Source organism: Eubalaena glacialis, chromosome 7, assembly GCF_028564815.1.
Source record: "Eubalaena glacialis isolate mEubGla1 chromosome 7, mEubGla1.1.hap2.+ XY, whole genome shotgun sequence".
NCBI lineage: Eukaryota > Metazoa > Chordata > Mammalia > Artiodactyla > Balaenidae > Eubalaena > Eubalaena glacialis.
In genome coordinates this window covers 14,216,414-14,239,385 of record NC_083722.1, presented here as the reverse complement: position 1 = coordinate 14,239,385, position 22,972 = coordinate 14,216,414, and the positions used below count along the sequence as shown (strand labels likewise).

Here is a 22,972-nt window from a genome sequence, read left to right as displayed (position 1 = left end):
CAGGAGCTGGACAGGGAAGTAAAAGTCTTACAGTTTTCACTACTCTTCTAAAATCTGGATTAGGTTTGCCCTGATTGTTTAACAGTAACAAAGGACATCACTGAGTTGAAATGTTTATTGAAGTGTTAATTATATGACCTTGCATTTTCAGTTTGTTTTCAATCTTTTAGCAGATATTTTCATATTTTCTCATTTTGATAGGAAAGAAATTGGGAAGAGATCTAGAGGGCCTAGGAGTTCAGGGGAATACCATCAGTGAGGGGAGAAGGGCATTAAGATTAGAAACCAGAAAATAGCTCTGGGACTTTTTATTTGCTCTTGGTCCTGTTGACCATTAGCTGGATAGTGATACCTAAGGATATTTTTGTCATACAGCTACAAACTGAAGGCGTATGGTAATGGGGAAGGAGGGGTTCTAGTTGATTTATTTAAAAGATGAGTTTGAACACTATTTCCCCAGGAGCAATTACTAAGTTGCCTGAGTTATGAGGGATATGTTTATATTCAACGTTTCCTCAGTGATTTTCAAATGTGTTAGTTTCAAGACCCAATTACCCTCTTAACATCAATGAGGACCTCAAGAGCTTTTGTTTATGTGGGTTATTTTGATATTTACTGTATTCTAAATTAAAACTGAAAAATTCTAAAATAACGACAGGCTCACTACATGTTAACAAAAGTAATATTTTGTATGAAAAATAAGTATACTTTACAAAATTTTAATGAGAAGAATGGCATTCTGTTTTTGCAAATCTGTTTATGTCTGGCTTAAGAGAAGACAGCTCTATTCTCATTTGCTTCTGCATTTCCTTCTGTTGCAATGTATTGATTTGCTTGAAGTACGTGAAGAAAATCCAGCCACACATAGCTGTGTATCTAGAAAAAGGAGGGATATTTTTAAAACCCTTTCAGATAATTGTGGATAGTCTCCTTTGATATAACACCAAAGCTCCACAGTGGGGAGGTTCTTAAATGTTAGTTGTAATGTGGTATCTAAAACCATGTTAATAAACTTGGACCTTTTACCTATGCATGATTTTGTAATATGCACTCTCCATTTGGAAAATGTTGGTTCCCTGAATTATGCATATCTTCCAAATGCTGGCGCATTTCATTGAACACTGTCAAAAAGTCACATTCATTAATATAACCATTGTCTCATCAGAAAAAAAAATCTTTAGGTATTGGGAGGCTGTCAGGTCCATGATAGTGGATGTGAACTTTCCAAAATTTTCATTTTCACTTGAAATTTTGAAATTTATCATGGGCAATAAACACTGTCAGTTTTTTTTTGAGGTGACAGGCTCACATTTATTTTTGAGACTATGTCTATCACCTAAGTCTGAATAGGCATAGTTTTTTAATTATTCTTTTAAAAATGATATTCCATGAAAAAAGGTAGCTTAGTTCACTGCTCAGTTGTGCAAGTGCTTTTCCTTGAGAAGATCAGTGAACTTCCTTATGTAGCCAAAGTACTCTATGTGTACCTCCCATTTTGTTACACAGATGTTATAAAGACATGTACTCAAAGGTTGAGAGTTAACACAGTATTTACTGTTTCATCAAGAACCGGTGTGTGGTTGTGAGGAATATAATGACTACAAACACAGTTTGCTGCCTCCATCTCGATAAGGTACCAGTAGGTTTACCCACCTTTGCTTTTTGCACAATTACTACAAATGTCAACGCAGTGAAAAGAGCGAATAAATAATGCCTTGGTATTATTATGAAAATAGTTCTGACCTTTTGGACTTCTGGAAAGGTCTCAGGAAACCGCAGGTTCCATGAACCAGACTTTGAGAACCACTGTTTTATCCTTTTTTATGGAATCTTACTCTTATATCCATTTTTCATATCTGATTCTGTGATGATTACTCCTTAATCTAATGGTATCAATCTCAAGCTATTTTCTGTGCTACCATATGCTTCCATCATTTAAGGAAAACACTATAAAGTCATTAATACTAATTTTTTCTGCTCTAGAATAGTCTTAAAATTATTGATTTAACATTGTTTTACTATCTTTTTGTACTTCTAGCTTGACTATTAATCAGATTTTGTTTCCAAAAAGGGATGATGCTCTTGACATTGGATTCTGATTAATAGATTCAGCTATTTTTAGAACCAGTATAGGAAAGCTCTAAGGCATTTATATATTATTAATTTTTTAAAATGAAAGTCCCTTCATTTATTTTTAGAAGTTGCATTTTCTTGATTGGTTTCTTGAATGATGCAGCATTCTTTCATTTTCTTGTATAAATTTATCCAGCACCCATTCCAGTCCTCATCTTACTGGTTTCACATACAGATTATATTCTTATTACCTGCATCTGGTTCCTGAGCTGACATAGTGAGGGATATCACATTTTTCAAATATATTCATGTCTTGGATTTCATTTAGTGAGTAGTGAGAGTTTGGATGGTGAGTTACCTTTTCTCCAAACAAGCATATCGAAGAATTTTTCCAGATGGATTTGGTTCCTGGTAATAGGTGGTAATGGCAGTAGTTCACATAACAAGGTTATCTGTATACATTCTAGGAGGTTTCTTGTGGAGAACCTCTCTGAGAAATATCTTTGGTCCACTAACTTATTTTCTGGAGGTACCTACATTGGCTGTTTCCCAGTCTGTCTTTAGAGAAGGGTAGGTTGTGTGGGCAAGCTAGAGGCTGTCCTGTGGGTTGTAGATAGCCTGAAAATGCCACATTACACAAAGCAGCCACCTTTTCTTAATTTTTGTACAGGTAACAGTGACCCCTAAGACTGAAAGTTCCTGGAAGAGAAGGGACCTGTGGTTCTGCTAGTTTCATGAGAGATAGCTTAAAGTTACCAATAACATTTACACAATTGCGTACCTTAAGGTTACGTTACAGAATTTTCCTTATTGTAGAAAATAACATAGGCAAAAATAAAGACAAAAGATGCCCATGATTTTAGAAGTAAATAATTTTAATTCCTTAGTCTTTGTCTTTTCAGATCCTTTATGCAAGGTTATTTTATAGTTTTCAATTTCAGAAGTTAGTAAATACTCCCCTAATAAAGCATTTAAAAATTAAATTTGTTAATCAAATTATTTTCCTCATGTGATCTCTGCTTTTTAAATATACATGGTTTAATTGAATATCAAAGTAATGGCAGTGGCACTTATTTTGTGGTTCTTAATTCGTTTCATAATTAACATACTCAACACTTATTGCATATTTAAAATCATCAGTGAGAATATAATCCTGGCATTATTGAAAGTAGAACCCATAGGTAATATGAATATAAACTATGTGTTTCATAAATTCAAGATGTGTAAAGTGAGGTTTTATTTCCTTTATGGATGATTCCTCCTGGTCGATTAGTGGGTCCCCTAAAGCAAGAAGGCAGTGATAGTTTTAATGCTTGTAGGAGTGAAATAAATAGCAAGTCTAACTGAAAATATCGTCTTGATGAAGTGTAAACAAATACCTGAACTTAACACAGTGTGCACTTGGGCTTCTAGTCCCATATCAGAATGTAGAACACAGACTTCTTTCAAATATGTGAAGAGTCTCTTGCCTAGAACCTAAGGTTCTAAAAAAATGGAAGGGTATTGGTAGTGCAGACAAAAAGGTTGACTTGACACATGAAGTTAAAGATGAATTATTCTCTGTAAAGCTGCTAAGCTTGGAAATAAAATTTCTTGAGACAGGAACAAGAAGAGAAGTAGTTATCAAAAAGAGGTGATTGACTTGGAAATATAATACCTCATTGATGTTATCCTTATTTTACGCAGCCATTGCCAAAATCTAAAAAAACTTCTAGCAAAGGCAACAAGAAGGAACGGAACAGTTCTGGAATGTCCAGGAAAGCTAAGCGAACCAAATGTCCTGAAATTCTGTCAGATGAATCTAGCAGTGATGAAGAGGAAAAGAAAAACAAAGAAGAGTCTTCAGATGATGAAGATAAAGAAAGTGAAGAGGAGGTAAAATGTTGGGGTTTTTTCCTCATTTCTTTCCATGGAGAGAGTTAAATACTCCTGCTATATAATAGATTAAGACAGAAAGCATAGATTTGAAGGAACTATATATGTACCATGTTGGTTTTTAATTCCAAAGACACAGAAATGATTACGTGTAAACCCCTTCTTTCCCTTAAGGAGCTTTTAGTTTTATTGCCATGCCAGAGTGTAAGAGTTGGAAAAGAATGAGGTTGATGTGCACTAGGTTTGAGCTGGACCTTGAAGACTAGAGTACGTAAATGAAGGGCGAGGAGTGCATATCCCGACAGGAACACAAAGGAGATTTTAAAAGAAAATTTTCATAGTATATTAATATTTTATGATTGACTTGTACCATTTTATTCTGCTTTATGCAAAAAGCAAGGGGTTTAAGGACCACCATTGTATCTCAGTTTGGGATTATTTAATGAGACTAGTGGCATTTGAAGTTTATTTGATTGGCAGGCAAATTTTGTGTCACTTAGGAATGCCCGTCATTTTCTTTTACTTGGGAGTATTTATAAAATGTTGAGAATATTTAGTTTCCGAAGAAAAACTTTGGGAAGAGGAGAGCTGCTGAACCATGTAAGGGGTTAGCTTTACCCTCTCCTTAATATGTATTTTCAATCAAGTAGATGAGGAAGAGGGTACAAGGAGATGATTTCCTGTTATTGTTAACAGTGTTTTGCTGGCTCTATTTTAACTTGTTCTGGTGCTCTCTTTAATGATCGAAACTTGCTCTGTAAATTTGGTAATCCCCCTTGTCTTATGTAGGGGCTTGATTAATGTGGCTTGACATTTTGGACCAAGATGATTCTTTGGTGTTGGAGGGCTGTCTTGTGCATTGCAGAGTGTTTGCCCACTAGATGCCGGTAGCACATCCCTGCCCCCAGCCTCCAGCTGTGAAAACCAAAACTGTCTCTAGACATTGCCAAATGTCCCCTGAGGGCAAAATCACCTTCAGTTGATAACTGCTGGATTAGAGAGAATAAAGATGTGGTGAACTGTGATTTTATAGGTGTGCATTTTGTGTATACTTGTCTTTAGGTATTTAAAATCCATGCTTGTTTTAATGTCAGATTTTATAAAGACTTCTATAAAGCTAAGTATAGAATGCTTCATAATTTTAAAAAGGATACTACAGATCCAGCAGGTGTTTCATAACTAGTATCTTAATATATTTTTGGTGTGAAGGAAGATGAGTAATCTGAGCACTAGGGTTTTTATGGAATAGATTTTAAGGACATGTAGGAGGACAACGTGTTATTTATATGTGAATATAAATAGTAGCAATTTTGCAGTAATAGATTTCCTCATTCAACAAATTTTTGGTTATCTACTATTGTGTATTCACTACACTTCCCAAGACCTTTTTAAAGGCAGACTTAAAGCATGAAAAGTTGTCGTAGAATGTAAACATCTAATTTTTTTTGTAGAAGCAAGATGATTAGGAACATGGCCTTTGGAAACTGGGTTCAAATCCCAGCTGTACTCTGATTATCACTGTTTGACTTTGGGCAAGTTACTTATAAATTCTGTACCTCAGTTTCCCATCTTTAAAATGGGGATAATGATAGTACCAGCCTCCAAGTGTTGTATTAAGTGCCTTTATTTAAAGCACTTAGAGTAGTACTTGGCACAAGTACTATATAAGTGTTAGCTGCTGCTATTACTATTAGTATTAAGATGACATTTTACCATATGCAAGATTTATAAATCCAGTCTTCTTGTCATTACTAAGGTGCAGGTTAAAAAGTGAGGATATTTTACACTCGTTTTCTCATTTGCTTTCCAGATTATTGTCCCTTTGTTCTGAATAGAGTTAGTTGACATCTGTGAATGTAGATGACTCCTGATTTATAACCATATTGGTTCCTGGATAATGATTACAAATGGAACTGTCCCACTACAAATCAAAGCCTTAAACGAGGATCATTTGCTAGAAACCCAGGTCAAATGATGAAAATCCATGGAGAAAAAAAAACACAAAAATGCCTTTCAGACATTAAGTATATAAAGTCACACAATATAAAAGCTATATCATAATGCTCTGTTTTCTGCTTTGGTTTTTCTACTTGGGCTGGTATTGACAGACTTCATAAAATATAATGCCAATAAAATCTGGACTGAGAAATCTTTCTTTTTTCCTGATAAATCACCCTCTAGCAAACATAGGTATTCTTCATTTCTTTAAAGACTCCTTCAAATTTAGGGCCATCCTCCTCAAAAACTTTATTGCTGATTCCATTACTGTGAAAGGCTCTGATTGCCTTTGAAAGGTAAGTGCTGGCAGGAAGGATAGTATTTCTATAGTAACTTTGTTTTCCCTTATTCTATTTTTTTGAAGAGTCTGTTAAGTGGCAGCCTTGTTAGGGACTTCATAAACTGAGGTATTTTTGGTCAGTACTATGAAAGGACCTCTTTTCTAAGAGGCTATACAGAGGAATTGCAGGTTGATTAGAAAAGTTGAGGATTGCTTATAGATGGAATTTTTTTTGCAGATTTTTTTTCATGGCAAATTACTGGGTTAATACTATTTATTTCCTGCAATGAATTTTTCCTTCATAGATAAGACTTCTCCCTATTAAGATCAGCTTCTTGTTTTAGATTCTTGGAGTAAATAACTGAACTTGTTTCTTGTTTCCTCTGTAAATTGAGAGCTTTGGACCAAATAATCTATATCATATTGCTGAAGTCAGAAGTTTTAAGCAGAAATCCAGTTCAAGTTATAGTTGTTCATTAGCCAGTTATATGAGGCTGAATATTATTCACCTGCTACTTTCCATATTTAGCTGTGTGAAAGAGTAGGATACTTAATTTATAAGTAAATATTATTTTAAAATGTAGGTTTGAAATCACTGAAAACTGCAGTTAAAAAAGAATTGGCAGGGTTTTGTTTTTTTTTTTAAGTCTTTTATATGAAATGTCACATTTAGCATGTTAGCCAGCAATTGCTAAGACATTTTGTTTGAGGTTCTCTGTACCTATACCTCTGTTTCTATGATATGCAGTGAGCGGTTCACAGCAGTTTTTAATTCTCTTTTTCTTTAAAATTAATTCAAATAAGAAGGTGCTCTTTCTGAGTGTGACCTGGGTAATAATTCCTTTATAAAAGAGCTGGTCTAAACTTCTTTATCACCTTGGCTCTTGGACATTTGCTTACTTAGGGCAGTAGAGGGAGAGCAATTTGGAACCAGGAAGAAACTGATAGATGAGGTTTCTTTAGAATGAGAGAATAGAGGTTTAATTATTTTCTGTAAACTTATTATGAAAATCAGCTGATTTACACATTGGAGTACATCTTTAGGGGAGGATTCCTGAAATGAACCAGTGAGATTAAACCATACTCAGGCATGCCGTTCACAACAGGTATTACCTTAGGTACAGAGAAATTATTGAGAGTACAGAAAAAAGAAAGGAGAAGCAGTGCTCTCCACATTAGAGAAAACAATTCTATTTTAGACCCTTAAAAGCTAGCTTAATGCTTCTTCAGTTTTTGTTTCCTAGTGTTTTTATAAATACTCTTTATCTCTAGGAAAGTATAAAACAAACTATGGATATTTACTTCGTGAGTATTGAATTTATCTGAATGTTCCCAGATACATCAGGAATATCTTCAGCTCTGAATACTTAAAAGCCCTACTGATAATGTCCAAAACAGGAGCTCCCTTTTTCTTTCAGGACAAGAAGTCCGCAGAGAGGCAATTCTGGGCTAGTAGAGCGGCTCAAGAAAGGTACTAAGAATTTGGGGACTGTCTCTTCCTGAGCCACCATCTTTACGTGTGGCATTAAACCTCATGATCTCAGGATGATTGTTTTACCTTTAGGCATTGTATCCCTGTTCCAGATAAAAAAAGAGCAAAGGGCTTTTCTTCTAGTGATGTTTTGGCTTTTTCCCCCCTGGCAGGGATACCTTTTACCAGAGATCTCCATGTACATCTCATTGGCCAGAACTTTTTACCCAGCCACCTCTAGTTGTAGGGGAGGCCAGTAAGACCCGAGTGTTAGCTTTCCTGCGTCTGTAGGAGGAAGGCAGATAAAAAGTGTGATGTTGAGTGAGCCATCCTACAAAGTTTACCAAGTGAGAGAAATTTTCAGTTATAGTTTTGATAAACATTTGGACCATTTGAGGAATTATTTGGTAGTGGTGGGAGGGTGAACGTGAAAGCTTTGTTAGTCCTTAAATATGTTCTAAAAAATAAGAATTCCCCCATCTCAATCTGATCAGAGGAATTACAGAATTATATAAACTATTGAAACCTTTTGTTGGAAGGCAAAATTGAATAATTACCATAATAAAATCTGTTTAGGGTTAAACTTGCTTTCATAATCTTTTGTGGAATATAGCAAGGCTTGCACATTCTTTACTCTTGGCACTCTCGAGTTTTCTCAGCCAAGTTGTTAAAAGAATAGTGTATTTTAAGCTAATACTTATTTTGTTCATCTGTTCACCCAGTACAACCTTTCTGCTGTGAGGACAGGATTCTGGCTCTGTGACAGGCGTCTTTTTTGGAGACCCTCCTTCAATAGCCCTGCTGCCTATAAAAGATAGGTAAGCCTTCTCCCAAGATTTTTTTTTTTGCCTTCCTTCAAAAAGTGCTCATGTCATTCCTCTGATTCTATACCTTCATGGTTATCAGACACATGGAAAATCTCCTTCAAATTTTTTAAAATTTATATTACTACAGTACATTGTAAAAAGTTTAGATGACAGTACATTGTACTACCTGAAATTAATGGCAGCTCTCAGTTTCATCTGTTTCCCTTTAGCACATAAAAAATACCTACAGTACTGGATGGTCCTGATTGAACTACTCACAGCATATTCAAAAATGGCAAGCCAGAATCTTAGAAATAAATCCCATGAGAATTTGGAGACTAGCTTTTTCTTTTTTTTTTTCACCTAATTTTTTCCCATACATTTTGCTAAAAGACTCAAAGTCTTGCCTCCTATTTGATTAAATAACAAAGGTGTTAAGTATCATAAGTACTTCCAACATTTTTACTTTATAATGCCACATACTGTGTTTAATTACTGAAATATTCAGAATATTTTTAAAAAGACTTAAAATAGGGGGCCAGTACTTGGTTTTTAATGTAATCACTTTTCAGTTGCTCAGTTCAATAAATTGAGAGTGTGCTAAGTGCTGTTGGGGTTACAGAAGATATTTTCCTACCCAAATACCATTTGATTGACACTTTATAGGATTTCAAAAGAAAGAGAATCTCTCTGTGTGTTGATGAGTGAAAGCTTTGGGGAGAGATGGAAGAAATACCAATTGAAATTGACCTTGGGGATAGAAAGGAAAGTTGGACATGTGAACAAAGATGGGGAGTAGGAAAGTACTGTGACAGACACGCTTGTTTGTGGTTAGGTAGTTTGTCCAGAAGTAAAGCAGTTAGAGATGAAGCTAGAGCAACGTACCTTGAAGCCAGACTATAGAGAACCCACATGGTTGGGCATGGCTGGGTAATACAACCTTTGGGGGTAGATTGATCATTCTCCTTCCTTCAGAATGGTTGTCTTATTCTACCTGAGCATTTTGCTAAGTGGGGAAAAGAGACATGGCCTCTGTCTTCCAGGAACTGACAGTCTATCTGGGGAGAAGTACCACTCATTCCATAAGCATTTATTGGTATGTAACAAGGAGGAAACTATTGAGATCTGCTGTGTGCCATGTACTTTCACATCTTGCTTCTTATTTAGTCTTGACTCCATGAGAGAAGGTGATATATCCTCATTTTTGTACTTTGAGGATATAATAAATAACCAACTTTCCAGAGCTTTAGGTCATACTTCCGTCTTCAGCTCTATGTCCAAATCTGATTTTAAGCAGTAGCTTTAGGAAAGTTAATATGGGCATATATCCACTTCTGCTTGAAAAAATTTTAAACTAAAAGCTATTGACATAACGGGTCCTATTGATCTCTTTATCTGGCTCTGCCTTTTCCCTATATGTCTCCAGTAGTTCATGATCTAGACTAGGAGTTGGCAGACTATGGCCTGTATGCCAGATCCAGTTTTTGTACAGCCTAGAAGCTAAGAATGGTTTTTCCATTTTTTTAATATTTGTAAGAAAACAAAAGATGAATGTACAACAATGACCATATATGAACCAGCAAAAGCTAAAATATTTACTGTCTGGCACTTCATAGAAAAGGCCTGGTGACAGATCTAGACCATATATTTCTCTCTCATTTTACTTGGTTTATAGCTAGGTGAGTAAGCTGTGGGGCTTTTAAAAAATACATGGGTCCCCAGGCCGCACACTTGATTTTTTTTCTCTCTCTCTTAAATGCACAACCTATTTAGGTAAGTTGTGCCAGAAGACTGATACTAAAAATCAAGAAGTTTGGCTAACTGCTATTGATAGAAAAAATGTTTGTCTTAGCAAGCAGAGTGATTCTAATGAAATAGAACCTCAGGGTTGGAATAGATCGTTAAAGGTTATCTAGTCTTCACGGATCTTCTCCCATCCCAGTTTTCCAAATAATTACTTAGCAACTGCTGTGTGCCAGTTCTAAGCTCTGCAGTGGAGATCAAGAGACAAATAAGAGTCTCTGTGTTAAGCCGTTCAATCTAGTTGGTAGGAGGGGAGAGGTCAAAGATTAGGAGGGAGAAAGTACAGTAAAGTATAACTTAAGAGCTAAGAAAGTGGTTTGCTCAAGATGGAGTATCTACCTCTTTCTAGGGGCAGGTAGGTAGCAAAGATCCAGACAGGGAAACTTCATAGGAAGTAGCAATTTGATCTGAGCCTTAAAGGATAAACAGAGGTTGGCATAACAAAAGAAAGAGATTTGGAGAAAACTATACAACACTGGATTACACCGAAGGCCCATCTTGGCTTCAAAAAAAAAAATTCTAGAGAAATGATCTTGAGCCCATACAAAGTTAGGAGGTGAGGGCCAGAGACAGCCCTGATACTGAGTTTGGTTGTCCTTTGTTGCCCTTCTATATTTTCTGCCAACATTTTTTATTCTTTGTTATTATCAGTAACATTTGTATGTAACAGAAAAAGTTAAATTTAACAGTATGATAAATAGATTATGGTATCATTGACTTACTGCATTGGTTTAGTTCAGTAGTTTCACCCCTGGCTTAAAGAAATACGTAGGTACATTAGTCATGTCTATAAGCAACTAATGCAGCAGGAGGCACACTGATTTTAATCAACGTCTTGCTTCTTACTAGCTGTAAGACATTGGCTCACTTAACTACACAGATAAATTTTCCTCATTTATAATGAGATCAACTGTCTTTAGATTTTTTTTTTTTTTTTTTTTTGCTTTGTTCTGTTTTTTAGGTCGTATGGATCGTGTATGTGAAAATAGTGCTATATAAATGCCTTTTTTCTTTTTCCTTTTAATTACATTTTTAACCACGTCCTGGGTTCAGAGTACAGGTAAACCAGATCCTGCAAATGATATACAGAGGTGAACATGGCAAGAAATATTTACATGGCTACTTTATGGCGAACACTCTTGTGGTTGTTAGGGACAGATAGAGCTAAATTAGATAGGTGTCTCTTCTTGTGGAGATTGTCAGATAACGCCCTTAAGAAACTTGCAGTGTAGTGGGAGAAGAGACATGTAACTACCTACAGTTTAAAAAACATAAATACATTAAATGTTTCTATGGTGCCTTTTATGTATTCACTCATTTGATCCTCACAAAATTTTACAAACATGGCCATAGTTCGTCAAATCTGCAATGCCTGTAAGGCATCATTTTAATGTAGATTGCAAAGTGTACCCCAGTATCTGAGATAAGGTGTGGGAGGGGGGAGTGTTAAATTTAGCAAAGTCTGGTATTATTACCTCCATTTTTACAGATGCGGAATCAGACACAGAAGGGTAAGTGACTTGCCTGAGAATGCAAAATTAGTCACTGGTGGAGTCAGGATTTGAACCAAGGAAGTTTGGCTCTAAAAACCTGTGTTCTAATTCACTGCTTCACAGTGCCTTCCAGAAAGAAGGGGCAAATGAATTGTAGGTCGAGTACTGTGGGACTACAGGTTAATCAAGTTGGTGGTATTATGAAAGATTTGGAGGAGGTGATTGCTAAGTTGGGTTTAGACTCATGAGTGAGGTTTTCCTAAGTAGAGGAGGGGGAATGAAAGTAATAAAGACTTGAAAGGTCATGTAAAATTTAAGTAGGCATGTTTTTTAACTTTACTTCTCAGTTCTCCCAGGGCGCCTTTTCATTACCTCCGAAATACCAGATTGCCATGTTCGCCTTAACTGCCAAAAATTGTACGTTGGGTTGCAATACCAAGGTCTGTCTTTTGAGATGCCTGTTTTCCAAAGTTACCTTTTTTTCCTATACATAATATCTTATCTTCAGGGCAGCTCAAATGATTCTTAGCAGCTGCAGGGCTAAAGCACATCATGTGAGTTATTTATCTGATTGCCTCCCTGCTCAAGATGAAACTCATAAGTATGAGTTTCTACAGAGTTTATTTTACTACTCAGTTTTCACTGTTTCCCCATGCCAACACTTATCAGTATGAAAAAGATACTTTACTGAATTCCTACCTTAAGTTTGTCACAGAGTAATTTGTAACTGGTTACTAAAGATAAGCGAATTCCAGTGTAAATAACATAATTTGTTATTACAGAGATTTGGTTATTTGTGGGTCCAGTTCTGTCTACCAGAATGTAATGAAATAAGCATGATGTATTGTGGTTAGTTAACACAGGTGTCACTGAGGCAGTCTTACTGCTATTCTATGTATCTATTCTATGTATTTGCCTTTTAAAGAAAACTTCAAGTTATTAGAGGAAATTACATTTGTATGATGAAAGAATTCCTTTACAAAAGGAAGCACTCATAATAGTAGTAATAGCTAATATTTATTGTTTCCTCTGTGCCCAGCACCATTAAAAGTACTTTTGTGTATTAATGTACTTACTCCCCCTAAGACTACTGAGTACTATTATTTCCCTCATTTTATAAACAAGGAAACTAGGGCCCAAAGATGTACTGGGTCTGGAATTTGAAACTAGGCAGCTTGCCTGCAGAGCCTACACTCTTATCTATTAGGTTGTATCTTCTATAGTACTTCTGACAGTATGTTTGCAACCTTTTTGTTAATAGATGATAATAGGCTAGTTGTCCATTTAAAAAACTGTAGAACACTCTCCCTTTTAGAAGATTTAAATATAGAAAGAAGCTTAGCTTTAATTTTTTTTGTTTGTCCAGTAGTAACATTTTATGGAGATGGCTTTTTTATTTATTTATTTATTTATTTATTTATTTATTTATTTATTTATTTATTTATTTATTTTTGGCTGTGTTGCGTCTTCGTTGCTGCACGCAGGCTTTCTCTAGTTGCGGCGAGCGGGGGCTACTCTTCGTTGCAGTGCACGGGCTTCTCATTGCAGTGGCTTCTCATTGTGGATCACGGGCTCTAGGCGCGTGGGCTTCAGTAGTTGCGGCACACGGGCTCAGTAGTTGTGGCTCACGGGCTCTAGAGCACAGCCTCAGTAGTTGTGGCACACGAGCTTCGTTGCTCCACAGCATGTGGGATCTTCCCGGACCAGGGCTTGAACCCATGTCCCCTGCATTGGCAGGCGGATTCTTAACCACTGCACCACCGGGGAAGCCCATGGAGATGGCTTGATTATCCTTTATTTATCACTGCACAGTTTTATGCTTTATCAAACTATTAACTACTCCCAATATGCAGGTTTAAAAATGGCACCATAGTGTGTATTCTTTCTAAAATTTTACCTTATACCCTGACCTTTAAAGGCTCTGAAAGTATTTTAATTATCTGATTCTAACTATCTGATTTGAATGGGGATCAAGTGGTAATGCTTATAACATTGTTGCTCTCCCTTCCTCATCCCCCTGCATGCTTTCTGTAATAACTTAAGTTTATTATAAAATATTTGAATGACCCGCAGGTCCAGATTTTATTAACCTTTGACTAACGAGTGATATATAATAGTCATTATTCTGTGTATTAAGTGCATCAACAGAACTTGTGAATTTTTAGTATTTCCTTTCAGAGCCTCGTGTGGTTCTTAGGAATTAAGTGGATGCTTAATAAACTTAAAACTTAGTTCAGGTTAGTCATAGAAAATTGATGAACCATTGATGCCTTTCCGGCAACCCCCATGTCTGGAACACCTCTGAGAATTAGGAAAAAAGTATAAATGGCCTCTAAATAGCAAAAATCCATAGGTGAAGCTTATAGACTTTATTTTTAGAAGCATGTTGGCCCTTTGACACTGGTTAAATCCATTTTTTTAGTCACAGTTAAACTAGATAGGTTAGCTAGTTCCCGGCCGACAGTGTATTATTGAGGTAGTGTAGGGTGATACTATACTTAAGTAAATATGTACAGTGGATGGCAGTGTAGCAAAAGGAAAGACAAGCACTAAAATCCAATGAACTGCACTTAGAAATAGCCTGAGCCCACCTAAGTTTAGAACAGGTTGGTCTATATACTTTAATTTTCTTTAAGTTCAACATAATGTCTCTGTCCTTTAGAAAAAAAAAAAAGGTTGAATTTTGATGATAATCTGAAATTCAGAGTATAAAACATTTGGAGAAACATTCTATCAAAAGTGATTTGCAGTGTTTTTGGTGTGTAAAGATGAGATTTTAAGTTATCTTGGGGTACTTGCCTTATATACAGATACTTTTACCTTCGGGAACGTTAATGAAGAATTAACGTTTCCTAATTTCATAGACTCTACTTAAGACAAAGTTACAGTGAACTATAATTTTGTCATTTTAATCTAACCGTATGTATATACTTTGCTTTTATTTTATTAGCTGTGAGTTAGTGTTTAAGAAAACAAGTTCTGGAGTCAGATCTATTTGAATCTCACTTCTTTATTTTATTATGTGACTGGACAAAACCTCTCTGAGCCTTCATTTCCTCATATATTTATAAATAGTTTTTGAGCAGCTCCTTTGCACCATGCACTGTTTTAGGAGTTAGGGATATGTCAGTGAACACAAAAAGGTCAAAAAAATCCTTGTCCTCATGGAACTTACCTTTTGGTTGGGAGAGACTGACAATAAATAACAGAATATTAATAGTACCTATATTTTATTAGAGTTTTTTTCAAGATTAACTAAGGTCTGATGGGGTAGACCTTAGTTAAGGGAGGGGTAGACAGTTTTCTATCTATAGTGTGTAATAAATGTGAGCACCTAATAATTTTAATGTTTGATCTTTGACGTCACCTGACTAGTCTCGTGTTGGGATAAAATTAAGTTCATTGAGTGTATTAGTCATCTCAAAAATTGATAATTAGTAATAATTTTTCATTGGTGATATTGAATACATTAATTTTCTCTAATATTGTTGAGGGGTGTGGAGGAGTAGAGGGATCGCAGGTAGTCTCTCATCAATGTATGTACTTTGTTTTTCTTTCCAACAGCCACCAAAAAAAACATCCAAAAGAGAAAAACCCAAACAGAAAGCCACTTCTAAAAGTAAAAAATCTGTAAAAAGTGCTAATGTTAAGAAGGCAGATAGCAGTACCACCAAGAAGAATCAAAATAGTTCCAAAAAAGGTATGTTAGAAATGACACATTTTCAGCAACCTAAAGATATACATTATATGCTATAATACAGTTTTTAAGCATGTGTGGAAAATAGGTAAACTCTGAGGAACATTTGAGGGGGGAAAGTAGTATACCAGTTATTTATAGTTTATAATTTTTTTAATCTAATACCTTTTCAAGGATCTGATGAATACTTATAGAATTCTTCCTAATCTGTCTTGAATATTAATTTATTTTGCTATATAAGAAAAATTTATTTTCATGTCATAAAATGTCTTACTTTTAGAAAGTGAATCTGAGGATAGTTCAGATGATGAACCTTTAATTAAAAAATTGAAGAAGCCTCCTACAGATGAAGAGTTAAAGGAAACAGTAAAGAAATTATTGGCCAGTGCTAACTTGGAGGAAGTCACAATGAAACAGATTTGCAAAGAGGTAATTGGACAAATGCTGAGATCATTTTGCTTCTGTTTGAAAAATTCTTTCACCCATCCCTCAGTTCAAAGCTAGATTCTTATGTGCATTCATTCATTGAACAAATATTTATTGAACTACCACATGCCAGGCATTCTTACAGGTGCTGGGATACCACTTTCAGTAAAATAGTCAAAACCTCTGCCCTATTGGAGTCATTTCATAAATAACATTTGAATGTATACAGTGACTAAAGTTAAGGTGATACATTTCAAACTCCGTAGGAGATGTTCTTTTCCTGATCTAGCAACTATTTTTATTGATGCATCCCTAGATTATGTTAGTTTAAATAAGCAGGATCTTGTGGACCACCTTATTTTCAATACTACTATGATAAATGAGATGTTACAGGTTAGGTTCTTGGCTCAAACTTCTCTTAAGTTCTTCTGATGCTTCTCAGGAAATGAAATGATCTAGTCTTGAATATGATTCTGTAGCGATTCCACACTGTAGATCAAAATTGAAAGGTTTTAAAATCTAGTTTCTTATGGTAAAATGAAATTAAAATTTGAAATGTACCAAAAGTGGAATATTCTTTACTTTTTTAAGACATAGTGTTTTTCTTATTCAGCATTCGCTGAGCCTCTGCTACATATCAGGCACTGGGATAGATGTTAGAGGTAGAGCAGGAGAAGCCATTATTTGGCTTAGGGGTCTTGTGTAATCTAGTGGGTAGAAAGAGGCAGCTGTTTTAGTCACTTAGTACAGTGTGTGAAAGCTGTGTTAGAAGAGTACAGAGGGTGCCCCACCACCACAGAACAGAGGGTACCTGCTTGGGAATGGGGGTTGGGGGAGTCTGAAAAGGCATCTTAGAAGAGGTCTTAGACCGTCAGCTTTCATACAATTGAGGAACATCAACACATTCACATAAAACATGACACGTAATGACTGCGAGGAATAGTCATTAGTTTAATTTGGCTGAAGACTAGAGTTGGAAGGAATTCTTCACAGAAGTTAGGAGAGAATACTAAAGAGTTCTGCAGATTTTATATGTGTTGTTACAGAGTTTGATTTTTCTCCCTGAAGCTAATGAGGAATTGGGAGGCAGGGTAGGTTATTGAAAGGTATTTGGCAGGAGCAGTCTAGGATGACTCTTAAAAAAAAAAAAAAGATTTTTATTTTTTAAGGGTCATCCTAGACACATCAAGAAGAACAGACTGGTGAAGAATGAGACAAGAGTCAAGAGAAACCTTTACATCATAATCAGAGTTACAGGGCTGCCGTAATCCAAGTCTGAAATCAAGAGAGCCTGATCACAGGTTGCTCTGTGTGGGTGTAAGGGCTTGGGTGCATTAATCATAATAGGGAGTAGAACAAAAGGCATACCTCTTGAGGAAAAGATGAGTTTTGTTCTAGACATTTTAAGATGGGGTATTTGAAACATCCAAGTGGGAGAAATTGTGAACATTGTAATTCTCCAAGGTAGGAGAGAAACCTAGACTAGGATATTGCTGGGAGTTAAAACCAGAAGATAAGGTGGCCTGGAGAAGAAGGTAAAGGATGAGAAAGGCAAAGGACAGAGTCCTGGAGACCATTATGATCAAAGAGTTGGGAAGTAATTCCTACAGAATGTAAGAAATTGTAGAGTCAGTAGTAGAAGGAAGGCCAGAGAGAATAGCGCTGTAAAAGCCAAGCGAGGACAGTTTCAAGAAGGGGCAGGGAGGGGTAGTTCCCTGCTTAAGAAAAGGTAATTAACTTACACGGGACAGTGGACAATGGCTGTGGAAAGTCAGGTCACAGAAAAGAAATATAAATGACCTGTAAACGCGAAAACATTAACCTTCCCTACTAATGAGGAAGATAGAAGTCAAAAGGAAATACTTTTGCTTACTAGCTTTAACAAAATCTTTATAAAGATGAACAGTTTTCAAGGTTGGCAATGGAATAGGGAAACGTACTCTCATCCTTTAAGTTGTAATAACTTTGGAGAATAATTAGGTAGTATGTTAAAATTTAAATGGCAAATACCCTTTAACCCAGCAATTCCATTTCTAGGTCTCTATCCTAAAGACATAGTCACATCTGCACAAAATGATTTCAGTAATGTTAAGCATGTCTGTAATACTGAAAAGTCAGAAACAACCTAAATGGCCATCAGTAGGGAAATGTTTAAACTGTACATCCATATTTTTGGAATATGAACTGTGTAGCAGTTCAAAAGAACATGGAAAAACCTTCCAGGTATTGTCAAATTTTTAAAACAGAGGTATTTCCCTATTTGTGTAAATACAGAAAAACTATATTGCCATTGATATATTTATATGTTTGTATATAAACTCATTTTTAAAGGTCTGGAAGAATACACAGCAAATTGATAACTGGTTTCCTTTAGGAGAGAGGGACAAGGGCAGACTGGAAGGAAAATTGAAGGGAGACTAGTTCTGTTCATTTGAATGACTTTTGTGAATACATTTCTGTAATTTTAAGGGGATTATTAATAACATGGAGAGGTCAGGTGAGAAGAACTTAAGGGTTTTTTGGACTCAGCAATTAAGAGACAGTTGTTCACATAATAGCAGTTTTGAAGGGTGGTAAATGCCAGGGTTGTCCCTTGGACTGAGAATGAATAGTGAGGAAGAGAATTAATAGTGAGGAAAGTGAAAGCTTCTGATTTAGTAATTAAATTGGGGGAAGATACAAGTTGATAAAATACTTTTTAAGGTCGGGGGGAGTGGAAGCATGCGTTAGGCTAAGGGACAGTTCTGGGAAAGGAGAAGATGAAGGTACAGGAGCATTGACGGTTGGGTCCCTGCAGAGGTAGAGGAAACAGGACTGTTGATGAATCCAGACACAAATGAACTGGAGGAGAACAGGCATGTCAGAAAGTTGAAGGAATTCATAGTAATGGCTTCTTGGCTGAGAGCAAGAGTGTGGGACACTTGAATAAGGGGATGAAATTGCCACTGATGAGAATGTAAGGGGGACCTGATTAGAAGTCCTTGGGATTGCTAGGGAGGCTTTGACATTGAATACCAAGTGGGACCATTTTTTTTTTTTAACTTACTTTATTCAAGTATAGTTGATAAAATGGAACCATTCTTTTCAAATTTGTTGCATTTTCGCACAGAATTTAACCATATAAAAGTTAGACCAATTAAGGGTTGGAGTTTTGCAGAGAAAGAACAAAGGGCAAACAATTAGAGTAATGTAAATGATTGACTATATTTGCAGAGATTGGCAAACTACAGCCTGTGGGCCTTTGTAACACAGACATATACCCATCCCTTTAAGTGTTGTCTATGGTAGCTTTTATGCTACAATGACATAGTTGAGTAGTTGTGACGGAAACTGTCACTGGAAAGCTGAAATCATTTATTGTCTAGCCCTCTACAGAAAACGTTTGCTGACCTTGAATTAGACAATAGGAGTGAAGCCAGCTTGGTGTATATGGCAGTTCAGGACCAGAAGTCATTGTGAAGCCAAGCAGCAGGTATCAAGTTGGAAAATTTAGAGAGTAAAAATTTAGGAGTGGAGGACTCAGTGATACAACTGGAGCTCAGTGATACAACTTTGGGGAGGGGATTGAGCAGTGGTCTGGAGGCTGAAATTCATTAGAGTTGAAGTTCAGGAATCATAAGTAGTGTTAGATGATGTAACAGAAAAAATAAGAGGATACCTAAAATATCTGATAGATAACCTACCAATATAAAGAATTTAATCCATTTAACCTAAGGTCTATCTAGAAGTTTTCCTCATCTATGTTTATTGTTAGTTCAACTGAAACTCCCACTTTATAAAACACTGAGAATGTTTTCATGCTAATTTACTGCTCTATATACAGTATTATTAAAACTACTCATTTGTTGTAGAATGCTACATGGTGAACCACTGGTGGTTAGAATGTACTGTTCAAACTTACATGCAGCTCTTTGTCCATAGCACACATTTCTTCATTATCCAAAGATAGAGAATATTATTGGATTTTTAAATCTACTTTTAACATTGTTTTTCCTTTTCACTATAGGTATATGAAAATTATCCTGCTTATGACTTAACTGAAAGAAAAGAGTTCATAAAAACAACTGTTAAAGAGGTAACTATATCCAACTTTTCGAACTTTGATCATTTTGGACTTACAAGACAAAAGAAATTACGTGTATCAAATACTGCGTATTTTTCAAAATATTTATGTCACTAAGTATCACATGTGATGCTCAAATTTCCTCAAAATGGGAAAGATAGTTATTTTCATTCCCATTTTAGAGCTTAAAAATAAAGTTTGAACATTAGTGACAACACCTGGCCTCAGATGAAGACGTGGGTTCCGTGTACGTGGGTAGCTGGGCATCTCAGAGTTCATACAACCACTTGAGCACATGTTCCTTGCTGTCCACCAGCTAAAGGCAGGAGAAGATCAGCAGTAGCTGTAGTCTTGTATTGATCCCAGCTGATTTCCCAAGGTCACAGTAGTAAAAATAGAAGTTAAAAAATAAAATGAGGTTTTATGTGTTCCAACTATTGTATGTTGGGTGTGAGGAAATAACGTTTTTCTTTCATTACAGCTAATTTCTTAAGAGGACAGAAACAGATGACCTGTACCCATGGATTTAAAGATCTGATTTATACCATTATACCAGCAAAGAGAATGTATTTCATTTTCTAAATCTTTGCAAGCGTTGTGTTGGTAGAACTTCCTTCTGACCTTTTTATCTTGAGTGTTAGGTGAATTTGCATTTGCCATTTTAAATTGCATTTCTATGCAGTTTTTAGTTTAAATTTTTGCATGGCAGTAATTGTCCCTTGCTTTTATAGTTGTATTTTGTACATTTTGGATTTCTTTATATAAGACTATAGATTCTTGAACTGTTGTAGTTTTTAGTGTGCGCGCAATATTAGCTTAAGACATACTTTTAATCGTAGAACAGAAACGATCATAACTGGCATTTATACATGCAGAGACTATTGCAGTATTTAGCATATGAAATATTTTGAATACACATCTGTCAGTGTGAAAACTCAGTGGCAGTGTGTTCATCATATTAAAAATACACAAGCTTCAGCCGTCCAGATGACTGAATCGGAACTTTTCTCCTGCATGTGTATATATGTCAAATTGTCAGCATGACAAGAGTGACAGATGTTATTTTTGTATTTTTAAAAACGAATTTGTTGTATATAAAGTTTTTTTATTTCTTTTGTGCAGATCAATTTTTAAACTCATATAAGTACGTATCTTTACAGTTATTATAAACTATGAAATGTCAGTGTTCAGCCAGATGGTATGACGGAGCAGTGAAAGTCAGAATTCAGTGAAGAAAATACTGAAGGAACAGATAGTTCTCTGCTTTGCCTTGGAAGTGTCATCAATTTATAGTTTTAGTGTTAACCCTGCAACAGTGTCTGTAGATACATTTTATAGTGAGGATAGACCAAAATCAACACATCAAAACTTCAAAAATTTGGGAGAGTTGGATTAAGTAGAAGCACATTTGGCTTATAATAAATGCACTGATTTTTATTAACTGCTTTTGCCCATATAAAATGCTGATATTTACAGGAAACCTGGCCACCTTTATAATTATGGTGAAAGTACCAGTTGTAATTCCAGATTAAGATAATGTGTAGACAGTAGTGGGTATCTGACAAAGTATTTCTCAAAAGTGATAATAGACTTATTTTTAACATTAAAGAAACAATGTATTTGTGGAATCAGGGGTGTTAGGCTTTACATTTTGGCCAATTAGGATTCTAGGTGATCAACATATGGACCACTCCTGAATGAGACTAATTTTGTCTTTTAAATTAACTGTCTTAATCGGTTTATTAAATAATCTCTTAATTTTAAAATAAAACATGCTGCTTATACAAGAATTAGGCCTTTGATAAACCATTGAATGTTTAAAATATCTTTGCATCATAGAACAGAAATATATAAAAATATATGTTGACTGTTAACAGGTGTTTTCACAGGTTTGACTTGTTTCTTGATAAAGTTATTAAGACATTAGAGAAAGGTATACTTAATACAAATGAATGGAATAAACAACTAAATGAGACTTAATAATTGGCATTTGGTTTTAAATATTTAACTTGTTCCTATAAACCTTGTCAATAAAAATAATAAATCACCACCTCTGTCTCTTTGCATTTGATGTTTTAACATGTATTTCAGAATAGAGATTTTTAAATGGATTTAGCCCCATAGCCTATATAATTTGGAGTGCTTGTCAGTGGTAACCGACCGATTTTACTTTGAATTAAATACATTACAAAGAAATCACTAGGGAAAACTTGAAGTGCTCTCACAAAACTAAGTTGATCAAAGTTAACAATTATGTGTGACCATTTACTTGAAAGGGATATGCAGTAATGCCTATGACCTAAAAAGTCTAAAGAGGGTTTAGAGGTTGAGGGGATTGAGTTGGTGTATGTGAAAGTTTGTGGTGAAGATGTATCTGCTTAAGAGTGCATTCATCACTACAGTGCACAGTGTATTTGAAAAACAAGTTTTATTAAGCAGTTTTACACAATCAGCTGTTCACAGTCTGCAGTTAAAACATTGTGTATATTCACTGCTACTCAATTACAAAATCTTCAGACAGCAGTGAAAAACATACTCAAATAACTCAAGAAAAAAAAGGTACCGTGGTTCTTTAAAGAACAAAATGTTAGGTGATGATGTCACTTGAGACAGGAAATGAGGGGTTTTTTAAAAAATACACATTTACCATACTTTATTTAGGTAGGTTTTCCCCTTGTTTGCTTATAGCACTATACAAGTTTAAGTGCCCGGAAACTAAAGTAATACGTACTGTGAACCATTTCAACTTAAAATATTTTGCATTTATCACTCGACACATGCTATTCTTTAAACATTTTAATACATAGAACACTTGAAAGCAGAATACTTCCCAATCAGTACCAATGAGTCTCATCAGATAACCTAAATGTCAACATTTTCCTGTGTTAACCTTGAAACCAATATACTGCTATTTGCTTTCTTTCAATTGTATAATACTTTGCTGGGGAGGGAGGTGTGTCTCAGCTCTGTCTAAAGTTCACCTTATG

General features: G+C 35.5%; 1 protein-coding gene across 2 annotated transcripts in view; it reads left to right on the top strand.

Moving 5' to 3' along the window:
- Nucleotides 1–22,027, top strand: part of DEK (DEK proto-oncogene) — a 29,404-nt gene extending 7,377 nt beyond the window's left edge. For both annotated transcript variants that reach the window (XM_061194852.1, XM_061194853.1), the window contains exons 7-11: nucleotides 3,760–3,948; nucleotides 15,364–15,499; nucleotides 15,777–15,925; nucleotides 19,929–19,997; nucleotides 20,467–22,027. In XM_061194852.1, the coding sequence (XP_061050835.1) occupies nucleotides 3,760–3,948; nucleotides 15,364–15,499; nucleotides 15,777–15,925; nucleotides 19,929–19,997; nucleotides 20,467–20,478 (555 nt within the window). In that variant the 3' untranslated portion in view covers nucleotides 20,479–22,027. The remainder of the gene's footprint in view (nucleotides 1–3,759; nucleotides 3,949–15,363; nucleotides 15,500–15,776; nucleotides 15,926–19,928; nucleotides 19,998–20,466) is intronic.
- Nucleotides 22,028–22,972: the final 945 nt, after the last annotated feature.